General features: G+C 36.6%; 1 protein-coding gene across 1 annotated transcript in view; it reads left to right on the forward strand.

Annotated features, from left to right (window-relative positions):
* Positions 1–12,716, forward strand: part of Set1 (SET domain containing 1) — a 334,241-nt gene that overhangs the window by 299,029 nt on the left and 22,496 nt on the right. Inside the window, 1 exon segment of the mRNA XM_090389307.1 lies at positions 2,250–2,507. Within this exon segment, the coding sequence (XP_090245433.1) occupies positions 2,250–2,507 (258 nt within the window).

The raw sequence follows: 12,716 nt of genomic DNA on the forward strand, positions 1-12,716 counted from the left end.
ACTTGAAAAAAAAAAAGGAGCTTCAGTGTCCAGCATCTGTCTTGAATATGGCATCGCAAAACAAACCGTGTCGGACATTGAAAAGAAAAAAAGTGAAATTTGTAATTTTGTTCTCAAGTTTAACTTGGAGAAAGAAAAAAGTAAAGTTAAATGAATGCGGATGCCTACTGATAAAGCACTAGATGATGCTGTGTACAAATGGTTTTCCCAACTTCGTCGTTCGTCTGGTTTGGCTGTGCGAGAAATAGAAATTCAAGCAGCAGCAGAGAGACTGACTAAACAGTTAGGTATTGAACAATTTAAAGTGAGCCGGCTTTTTAGATTTAGAAGATGGCATAACATTTCAAACAAGAAAATGTGTGGGGCAATTCTTAGTGCTGATTTTGAAGCTGTTGAGCCTTTCAGGAAACAACTGAATGAGTTCAATTGATAACCCTCCTTTTTTCAAAAGGAGGGTTATCAATTGAACCAGGTGTACAACTGTGTTACACGCTAGACATTATACAAAGCATATTTCATATAATCCAGACTTTCATTAAAAAGGACACCTCTCAGCCCCTATTAGTCTGGTTTAATGAGGGTTTACTGTATATGCTATTTTTAAAAAAAATTAAATTTTCAGCACAATTATAAAATATATAAAAAAAAAATTCTGTTTATTCTCTAGATGGCCAAGGCTAGAAAAGTTTGCAATTGTTCATGACTGCATACATATTGAATTATTAATGGCAGCCAGATATTCACTGCCACAGTCATAATAGTCTGTGCATGCTAACCACTAGACTATGACTGGATCAAGGTATATGGACATTTGTATTATCTTCAAAACATCCTTTGAAGTCTTGGTCATTAACCACAGTAGTGTGTGAGCTTCACACTGTACAGTGAATAGCAACAGAAAGTCCTGTTTTGTTTGAAAATAACAGTATGGGAAAACAACCTTTTTAAGTTTTGGATTTCGAATTTTAAAAAAGTAGAAAATTACATTTCATAAGTATTGCAATCTATTACTAAAAGATCAAGAATTCATATACTTCTAGCAGAATTCAAAAAAATTAAATAAAATAATAAAAAATTTAAATAAAATTGGCACCACAACTGACAGGTTAAACATTTAGTTCATTTGCGGTGTGGAGTGATAATTGGTATTTAAAGGTGAGGCATTCTAAGAGAAGTTGCTTTTTACCATCACTGCGTACAAACTGCAACACTCAGCTCACTGTCCAACATGTACTCATTGATTGTCCCAAATACAATAATGACCGACAAGCTGTGTTTACCTCTTTTTCCAGGACAAACATTCCTTTCAGTATTACTGACCTCCTGGCAGATATGCCACACGTTTTTTCATTCCTTAAACAGATACAACTGTACAACACAGTATGAATTGCAACAACATTTATATACATAAGCTATGTATTTAACATCACCATAGTTAGGCGCATTATGGCCTTTCTGTCCTTACGCCATAAAGCCCTTAAACAAACAAACAGCTTTTTACCATTAAATGTTTAATGGTAAAGTCAATTTCTCTGCAGGAATATGTCCCTCCATTTCCAATCATTGAAAATGATCTGCAGAGGTAGTAGATCTGAGGTAAAAATCAATTCATTACAGGAACTATCTCTCTTCATTTCAAATGAGTTCAAATGGAGATAGCTAGGCACTGTGCCTTCTTTCCAAATTACAACATCTTTCGTACTCATTGTGTGTGTGTGCACTTGCTATTTTGAATAGCTGTTGGCTACAAACAATTGTTTTCAAATTTCCAACATATCAGCACAGTTTGTATACAGTATCATACACTAATACACCTGTTTTCCAAAATCGCTTCATGGATGTTTGAAATATTCACACTGACAACTGTTAACTTGACTGCTTTATGGCCTCTAAAAATTTATTGTATTTTTCATGCACATTTGTATATAATAAGGTCTTTTCAACAGATTTCATATATTCTTTTTCTTGAGAAATTTGTATAGTAGAGCACTGTGCCATATTCAGAGTAACAGAATCCAGTGCCATCTTGCATTGTCTATTGCACAAATTCTAGATGCACAGTTATTCTGTGGCAAGAAGTAAGAGCAGCATTGCTATGTCCTGCCATAAGTGGTTTTTCTATCTGTATGAGTTTCTTAAATAAGGTCCAGGTTAATCTTGAATTACCCATATACATATTCTTTTAAAAATGAATAAAATTTTATAACTTGAAAGAAAGATAATTTTTTTTTATTGTGCTTTACTTTCAGTTCCGAAAGAAGCAATTGAAATTTGCTAAGAGTCGTATCCATGATTGGGGGTTATTTGCATTAGAACCAATTGCAGCCGATGAAATGGTAATTGAATATGTTGGTCAGATGGTTAGGCCGGTGGTCGCAGATTTACGAGAAACTAAATACACAGAACTAGGAATTGGTAGCTCCTATCTCTTTAGGGTTGATGTGGAAACCATCATAGATGCTACAAAATGTGGAAATTTGGCCAGGTTCATCAATCACAGTTGTAATGTAAGTTTATATTCTAGTGTTCTTATTTCTCTGAAGTTTTTTTTTTTTTTTTTTTTAATAAATGTATGAAAATTGCTTTAAAAGAATGCACGTGTCAAACATCCTGCATCACTTAATGTCAAAGAATGCCTGAAAGTTAAGTTAAAGGAGAGTAAGACATTTAAAGGATCTTTAAATAATACATTTCATTCGCATATAGTTTATATATAAATACCTTGTGCATTTATCTTTATTAAATATAGTTTTACAGATTAGGTCAGGTAGATGTCATTGTGCATTGGATGTTAACTCCCCCCTATTGTATCTGAGCCTTGAGACATGATGTAATATAGTAGAATATATTATATACCAGAATATTTACTGTTTCATAAAGCAATAATATGCTACAATAATATGATTAAAGCAATAATATGCTACTTACAGTTCTATGCAACAGCCCTCCCCATTGTCAAGTTGCAAAGAAATCGTATAAACCAGATCCTGTTTAGGTGAGAGTGACACCAGCTAGGCTAGTATGGATACAAATGATACAACCAGCTATGACGGACTTGAAATACAAACAGATGATATAGAAACTGGGTGTTTTTCTCTACTAAGCAGAGTTATAAGAGTTATAGAGGATAGCATTTGTTGGGGGGGGATGATTTCCATAAACCATCTATTTATAAAAAGCAGACAGATCCATCTTCCTACTATAAAAACCAAATGATGGAACACATAATCAGTGGAATTTCGAAGGTTTAATTAGTAACATGATGGTCTCTGAGCTGATCTCTCAATATGATCCTGTATACATACAAATAACTACACAAATTCTTCCCAATATCAAAAAACTACACCCCCCCCACACACACAGTACCGCCATAAATACTGTCACAAAAGTAAGACTCCTGTAAAAATAGAAAACGATATCACAGAGCTGTGGGTTTGGCATCATGTGTAGTACTAACATATGGTTTTCTTTAACAGGTATCATCAACTAGTAAAGGAAGCCAGTGAAAATGGAATGGGGAGATAAAGAAAACAGGGCTACTGTCATAGGCTACTGTTCATAAGGATGCACCTACAATTTTCAAACTTCTGAAACCACTTGGAATAAGCCGAAGCTTTGTCCGCAGGGTAATTGATGGACACAATGAACAACAAGAGACTCCAGTCTGGCCGCCGAAGAACTATGAGAACCCCTGCAGCTATCAAGGTGGTGAAGAACAGAATTCATAGGAATCGCCTATGAAAACAGAAAATCATGTTCAGAGAAATAGGAATATCACTAAGATCGATTTCACGCATAGTAAAAAGTGATCTAGGGATGAGTGCCTACCACAGAAGGACAGTTCCTAACTCCAAATCTGATTGGAAGGAGGCAAAAAAGAAAAGATCAGAAGCACTGCAGTGTTGGTAAGTGAATGGTAAGCATTGACAGTTGACAGATACTCTTCACAGATGAAAAGATTTTTACTATTGAGGAGAGTTACAACCATCAAAATGACAAAGTGTATGCCCATAGCTCTGCAGAGACATGTGAGGCCATTAAAAGGGTTGAAAGGGGTCATCATCCAGCATCAGTGATGGTTTTGTCTCCTATGTAACAAAGATGCAATTTTGTTTTCAGGAGGTGAAAACCGGTGCAAGGGTGTACGTGAATGATATTCTGGAGCCACATTTGAGACCCCTCAATCAGACTCTCTTCTGTGGTCAGCACTGCATCTTCCAACAGTACTCAGCACCTGCCCCACAAGGCAAAGATCACCCAAACATGGCTGACAGAGAATGTGCTTGAGTTCATCAAGCATGACGAATGGTCTCCTGCCAGCCCAGATCTTAATCCACTTGATTACCGCTTGTAGGATATTTTGGAAGGCATCATCTATGGTAAAAGGCATATCCAATTGGAGAGCCTGAAGAGATCACTGGAGCATGCTATGGCCAATTTCCCGCTGGACATTGTGTATACTTCTATTGAAGAATGGCCAGAACGTTTGAGGTTTTGTGTGTAAAAAAATTGGGGAGGGCATTTTGAATTAGTGTTGTGTTGCTTCATTTGTTGGGTGTTCAAGAATAAACCCACAGAGTTTTGAGTTCCTGTGGCCTTTTATTTTGTGGCTACATGCAGTAATACATGTGAGAATATTTATGGCAGTATTTTGTGTGTATGTATACACTGGTGTTCAAAGAAAGTGCAACATCATCTAGGAATTTCACATTTCTAACCCTTTTTCATGATGGTATGTTTCATTGATGACTAGCATCACAAATAGAAATATAAACAAAACATATATTTATTAAATAGTTAAGGCAAAGCTAAGTAATATTTGTCTCAAAATATTCCAAAATGAGCATTTGCAACCTTTTTACAACAATAATTATGGCTGAAATGTTATCAGAAGCCCTCATTTGCTTCAGTTTATCATTTTAAATGGAAAACAAAATGAAAAGTTCACCGGGTGCAAACTAATATTTAGTGGAACTGCCTCTGGCCCTGATGACAGCAGTACACTGTCGAGGTATTGATAAGATCAATTTTTGAAGATAATCAACTGATAGTTCGTGGTTCCAAACACGAATTATGGCTTCCTGACATTCACAAAGGGTCTTTCGTTTCTTTCTGGCAACTGCAGATTCCACACAATGCCAACAGTTCTCTATATGATTTTGATCTGGGCTGTTTCCTGGCCAGCTAATAGTTGTAATGGACCGTTCTCCAACCATTTTTTCCCCAGTAACAAATGTAAACACATTACTGTCGAAACTCTAATGCAGAAATGAAGCTAAAGTAACTACAGAAGTGCCCACTTACACTTTTCGCCCAATGACAAGGAGCACAGTCATCCTGAAAGATGCAGTTACTTGGCATGTTGAAATGGTCTCTAATGGTTGGCAGCAATTTGCCTTCCAATATAGCCAGCTATTCATTCGCATTTACAAGAACCTTTTATAAACTGCAGGTGACCTACTCTGCAATACGAAATGCACCCCCATATCATTTGGCTGGGAGGGAATTTCACTGTAGACATCATACAGTCTGGATGGTATTCTTCACCACGTCTATGGCGAATCGTTTGTCTCCCTTCAGAGCCATGCAGGTTGAATTTCTTTTCATCCAAGAAAATAACTGACTTCCACTACTCGGGGTCCATTTGACATGCTCCTTACACCAAATTAATCGGGCCTTTTTTTTATTTTTTGTGTAAGGAAAGCTTCTTCTTAGGATGATGAGCTACAAGTCCATTTTTGAAGAGGCGTCTTCTGACTGTTACTGCATTTGCTACCACTCCTGTATGTTCTTCCCATTCTCTTTTCAGCTCAGATGAAGAAGCTTTACAGTTTTTAAGGCATAAGTGCTTCAAAACGCAGTCATGTTTCGGCGTAGAGACTCATTTGTGTCCGGTTCCTTTTTTCCTATCAGCAGAACCGGTATTCTTGAGTTCGGAAAGAAATCTACTCACTGTCGACTGATTACAAGACACTCTATAAGCAATATGACAGGAAGAACATCCTTCCTCACGTAAAGCAACAATAGCACTCTTTCTTTGTGGCGTCAACTGCACGTAACTCGCCATCCTGACACAAGCAAGGAATGATCACAACTCTTGCAGAGTGTGCTTATATAGCTGAAAGTAATATACCTGATGCAATATGTAAGAAATATTGCCATATACTTACGTTATTCAGATGACAATTACAATTTTAAGGGAGTAATGTGTGTGTGTGTGTGTGTGTGTGTGTGTGTGTGTGTGTGTGTGTGTGTGTGAAAATTAAATCAAATTAAATGTACATAATTAAATTAAGTATACTCTTCTATCCTTTAATGCTGCTTTGCAATTTTAGGTGCATCTTGTATACAGTAGATGAAATGGTTTCGGTGAATGCGTAATTCTTTAAACGTTTACTTTTAAAGAGTCACATTGAATGTGCGCACGCGCACACACACACACACACACACACACACACACACACACACACACACACACACACACACACACACACACACACACACACACACACACAGGTGTTCAAAGAAAGTGCATCAGTCCATAAAATTGTAATTGTCTTCCAAATAATGTAAGCATATGTAAATATTTCTTACGAATTGCATCAGATTAAGATTGACACACGCAGGTGATGACCTAATTGCATCAGCTGTTGCTTTCAGTTATATAAGCATGCTCTGCAAGAATTGCAGTCATTCCTTGTTTGTGTCAGGATGGTGAGTTACATGCAGTTGATGCCATGACGAAAGAGTGCTATTGTTGCTTTACGTGAGGAAGGATGTTTTTCCCTTCGTATTGCTTATAGAGTGTCTTGTAATCAGTCGACAGTGAGTAGATTTCTTTCCAAACTCAACATACTGGTTCTGCTGATAGGAAAAAAGGAACCGGATGCAGACAAATCTCTACAACAAAACAGGACAATGTTTTGAAGCACTTATGCCTTAAAAACCATAAAGCTTCTTTGTCTGAGGTGAAAAGAGAATAGGAAGAACATACAGGAGTTGTAGCAAGCACAGTAACAGTCAGAAGATGCCTCTTCAAAAATGGACTTGTAGCCCATCGTCCTAAGAAGAAGCCGCTCCTCACACTAAAAATGAAAAAGGCATGATTAATTTGATGTAAAGAGTATGTCAAATAGACCCCCGGGCAGTGGAGGTCAGTTATTTTCTCGGATGAGAAGAAATTCAACCTGTTTGGCTCTGATGGGAGACAAACGATTCGCCATAGACATGGTGAAGAATACTGTCCAGACTGTATGGCGTCTACAGTGAAATTCCCTTCTAGCCAAATGATATGGGGGTGCATTTCGTATTGCAGAGTAGGTCACCTGCAGTTTATAAAAGGTTCTGTAAATGCGAATGAATAGCTGGCTATATTGGAAGGCAAATTGCTGCCAACCATTAGAGACCATTTCAACCTGCAAGTAACTGCATCTTTCGGGATGACTGTGCTCCTTGTCATTGGGCGAAAAGTGTAAGTGAGCACTTCTGTAGTTACTTTAGCTTCATTTCTGCATTAAAGGTTTGACAGTAATGTGTTTACATTTGTTACTGCTGAAAAAATGGTTGGAAGAATAGTCCATTACAATTCTTAGCTGGCCAGGAAACAGCCTGGGCTTGAATCCTATAGAGAACTGTTGGCATCGTGTGGAATCTGCAGTTGCCAGAAAGAAACCAAAGACCCTTTGTGAACTTCAGTAAGCCATAATTCATTTTGGAACCATGAACTATCTGTTGATTATCTTCAGAAATTGATCTTTTCAATACCCTGAGAGTATGCCGCTGTCATCAGGGCCAGAGGCGATTCAAATAAATATTAGTTTGCACCTGGTGTGAACTTTTCATTTTGTTTTCCATTAAAATGATAAACTGAAGCAAATTGAGGGCTTCTGATAACATTTCAGCCATAATTGTTGTGTTTTCCGAAACTGTTGTATAAAGGTTGCAAATGCTCATTTGGGAATATTTTGAGCATACCTATCAAATATTACAGTAAACCCCCACTATTCGCGGGGGTTACGTTCCTGAGAAATGCCGCGAATACCGAAAACACGAATACTGAGTTATGGCTCCCATAGTAATAAAGGGGTTCCGTTCCAAAGTATGAAATATATAAGAAAAACTAGTCTAAAATTTTGTCTATGTATGTATTTTATGTACCTTCATAATATGACTATGTACATAGTGAAATGCAAGCATATGGCATCGAAATGAAAATAAGAAACAATTTAATATTAAATGTAATATTTATTAGAAATTTCAAACAAATCTTTCAAACCAACGGCTTTGCTAGCAAAAAAAAAAAAAAAAAACTTATCCCGCCAGTGCTATCACCAGTTTCGCTAAAGTGTTGATAAAGGAGTTTTGCTTTTTCACGAATGATAAGTGAACTTAACAGAATTTTATTTTGAGTTCGGTCTTCTATCCACAGATTTAAAGCCTTTTCCATTTTTTCTAATTTAACATCACGAGTTACAGAGCAAATATAATGTTTTGCCACCGAGAAGACACTTTCACCATTAGAAATTTTATCTAATAACTCAATTTTATTCTCTAATGTCATCACCTTCTTTGATCTTTTCACATTTCCCTTGTTATTCGTCGCCATATTTTTGTACAGGTTAGAAAAAACTTGTCCACAATAAAGTCACTTTCTTCCATTAACACACTCGAAAAAGTCTGGTTTACACCGCAAAACAGTAGATTTATCACTTTTGTAAGATATCAATTTATAAATTGATAAATTTATTCAATTTATAAGCATATAAATTAAAAGCAAATGATGAAACCTTCCATGACAAGCACATAACACATACTGAACAAGGATTAGCGAGAAAAATCCACGCTCGCGATTTTGCTCCCCCCCCCACTAAGCGCTGTTTTGACCGGGAAAGATAATTTTAGCCACGACCATGTTTTTTATGGCAGAAAATGTTCATGGTGCTTTAAAATTCACATTTTTTTAGGTTTCATTTTATATTAAATCAGCAACCGCGAATACAGATACCACGAATAGTGGGGGTTTACTGTACTTAGCTTTGCCTTCATCATCAGCCATTTTCAATCCACTGCAGGATGAAGGCCTCTCCAGCAACTTTCCAGTTCCTTCTGTTTTGTGCAATGGCCAAATTACTACCCACAAACCCATGAATTTCATCTGTCCATCTCCATTGTTGTCTTCCAGATTTACTCTTAGCCCACTTGGGTACCATTCTGTTATTTTCTTAGTCCATATGTCATCATGTCTTCGAGCTGTGTCCTGCCCTTGCCTTAACTAGTAATAAATATCTTTTGTTTATACTTCTATTTGTGATGCTAGCCATTAATGTAACATACCATCGTGGAAAAGGGTTAGAAATGTGAAATTCCTAGGTGATGCACTTTCTTTGAACTGGTGTACACACACACACACACACACACACACACACACACACACACACACACACACACACACACACACACACACACACACACACACACACTAGTTTCTTTGAACTGGTATATATATATCTTAGTGGACTCTAGAATCTCATTCAAACATATTCCTCTTCAAACTTCCTTTGAAGAAGTCGCCATTTGTATTATGCTTGACATTATAGACTATAGAACTTAGGTGATAATACAACCATTTTTTGCTCATAATAGTGAACTACAATTGTAGTATAAAAGGCATTGATTTAATTTATATCTCATTATGACTACCATCACAACAAGTTACCATATATTCCACTTCCTCGAATAAGTAACACTTCACCAATGGAGAAAAGTATTGTTACTTATTCTCAGACGGCAATGTTTCAAGGCTTGTAGGTCTATCGTCAGTGGGTGGTCAGGTACCCTGGTGTTGCAATCATGCCATCCCAGTGAATTTCAAGCTCATAATGTATTATTCCTTGTGCATATATTTTTATTTAGTGTTTATTACTATATACACCTTTTGGCATCTCTCATATTGTGGAGTTATACTTCATAACTGTGTTCGCATGATTGGAACACCACAGTACCTGCCCACCCACTACCGATAGGCCAACAAGCTTGAAATGGTGCCATCTGGGTGGTAGTCCTGCTGAGAATAAGTAACATAGCCTTCTCCATTGGTGAAGCATTACTTATTTGAGGTAGTGCAATACATTGTAACTTGTTGTGAAGGTAGTCACAATATGATATAATTAAATCAGTGCCTTTTATACTACAATTGTAGTTCACTATTATGAGCAAAGAATGGTGTATTTTCACTGAAGTTCTATATTGAATTTCAAGCTCAGAATGTATTATGCCTTGTGCATTTCTTTTTGGAAATTTCATCTGGAATTTTGCAGTCTAGTATTCTGGGAACGACAGAACCCTGTGAGCTGTCATAGTATAGTAATAGTAATAGAGGATGTGGTGCAAGAAAGCAAGCACAAGAGCTTATGTAGCATCAGCCAAAAAAAATTCACACAACCAATCCCTCTAAAAGTTTGTCCAGTTCCTCCTTGAATTTATTTAAACTATCAACTTCCACAACAACAGATGGAAGTTTATTCCAGCAAATAATCCCCCGCTGGCTAAAGGCAAATTTCCACACATAATCTACAACTGTCTTTCCTCGATTTGAATTTATGCCCCCTTAGGTTCGTAATCTGAGCAAGTGGAAGAATCTCATCAGAATTCAGCATGCTTTAACCTTTCTACGCTGTTCAAAAAACTATCAGACTGTACAACTACTCCTTGATCTCTCTCCCCCCTCCACCATTTTGAGTGTGATATCACCTAATTGGTATGTTATTTTGTGATTATTGCTGTCCATAAGCACTACCAATGTTTATTAAAGTTAAACTATAATGGCTTCTTCTCAGCACATCTTAATTTTTACATCTTGTTGCAATAGTAAGCATCGATGCTTTTCATTAATCACTTTGCCAACCTTTATGTAATCTGAAAACTTAGAAAATAAACTTGATGCGAAAAAAACTATCAGTATCATTCAGAAATACTGAAAACAGTAGAGGTGGCTAGTTTTACCCTAATACATTAATAACATTAGCCTAAGAGCAGAAGCCCACTAATAACTTTTTCCTTCTGCCATTCAACCATCCCTCTACCCTTGGCAGTAACTTTCCCATAATGCCACATTGTTCCTGTTTTTACAATAGTCTCATGTGAAACAGTATCAGAAGCTTTGTTGATATCTAAGTGTACATTGTCAAAATTATTTTTTGCATCCTGTTCCTTTGTCATTACATTGTAGTGACCAATCAGGTTGTTCAGACAAGATGAATCTGTGCTACAATTGCCATGTAACTTTATTCCTCTCAAAATGATCCTGCATCAATTCTTTGATTATCAACTCATAATGGAGTTGGTGATCAAAGCTTGACTTCTGTTCCCTAGGACAGAAGTCAAGCTTATAGGTTTATAATTACTCACTTCTCCCTTTGATTTCTCCTTTACGAATAGGGAGACATTTGCACATTTCCAACCATTGAAACCTCACTTGAATCCAAGGATGCCCTCATAATTAGGGCTAAAGGTTTGCTTATCTGTCTTGTTGCTTCTTTAATATAATTCGTGCCTTATTTACTTTAAGTTAACATCAATAATTTCTCTTTCACTTTCTTCCTGTTATCACAAAATCACTTTGCTCCCAGTTATAAGTCGGAATACCTTTGGTATGCCCATCCCTAAAACTTTTTCATATCTAGTGGGCCATAGTCTTCATTCCTTTACTTTTAGCTTAACAAAAACAAAGAACTCTGTAACTTTTCTTTGCATTCTTAGCCAAAGACTTCTCATAATCTGCCTTAGCTTGCTTAACCCCTTTAGTGACTTGATTGCAGACTTTATAATCATCCTATGCATTTTTCTTCTCCTGCCACTAGGCTTATCAGTTACTTTGACATACATTTATGTGTAAACCTTGAACAGTATCTCTTTGTTGGTATAAAAAGCTTTAGTAGCTTTTGGTAATATTATCAGTTGAGCCTACTAAAAAGAATTTAAAAACTGACTGAGACCATTGTAGCCATTTCTATGAAAGCAAAGCCCTTTCCCTTTATCCTTGATAGTAGTTATATCTTAAAGAAAATCCATCAGTATATTGTGATTACTGCCAACTAATGGTTATTTTATCTGCATTTTCTTTATACATGAAGAATCAGTTCTGATAATCAGATCATGAGCATTGCTTTCTGTTGTTGCTTCTATAACATGCTGATGTGGAAAGCAGTTCATCCAGTAAATCCAGAAAGTTTCTTCTACAATGCAAATGACCAGCTCACAACTTCCTGTCAGTATCTAAAAAGTTAAGTCCCTCATTATAAGACATTCTGAGATAGTGGCCCACTGTATTATAGCCCTAAATTATATTTATTGCAGTCTTCTGTCTTATAAGATACTCCTACCCTCATTTTTGTTTTTACAGTGCTTATGTTGCAAAAACTGACTTAACGTTACACTGCCCACCTATGCCAACCAGGTGCACTGGATAAAGATTATCAAAGCAAAAAACCCTAACACATTTTTTGCATCCTGATCCTGAATTGCAGTTGGTCAATTCTCTGTTACCATCCTGAAATAGCTTTGATTTATGGGTCTAATTCTGATGATAAACTGAACTTTCTTGAACTTACAAAATATATACTCACCAACTGCTTAAAGAAAATTAGTTTACTCAGAACTATCTTTGCTATCATCAAATGCTCACCATGTAACCTTCATCTGTTTAAAGCTGTCATCAA

Source organism: Mastigoproctus giganteus, chromosome 2 (genome assembly GCF_048544385.1).
Source record: "Mastigoproctus giganteus isolate SK-2022 chromosome 2, ASM4854438v1, whole genome shotgun sequence".
Classification (NCBI taxonomy): domain Eukaryota; kingdom Metazoa; phylum Arthropoda; class Arachnida; order Uropygi; family Thelyphonidae; genus Mastigoproctus; species Mastigoproctus giganteus.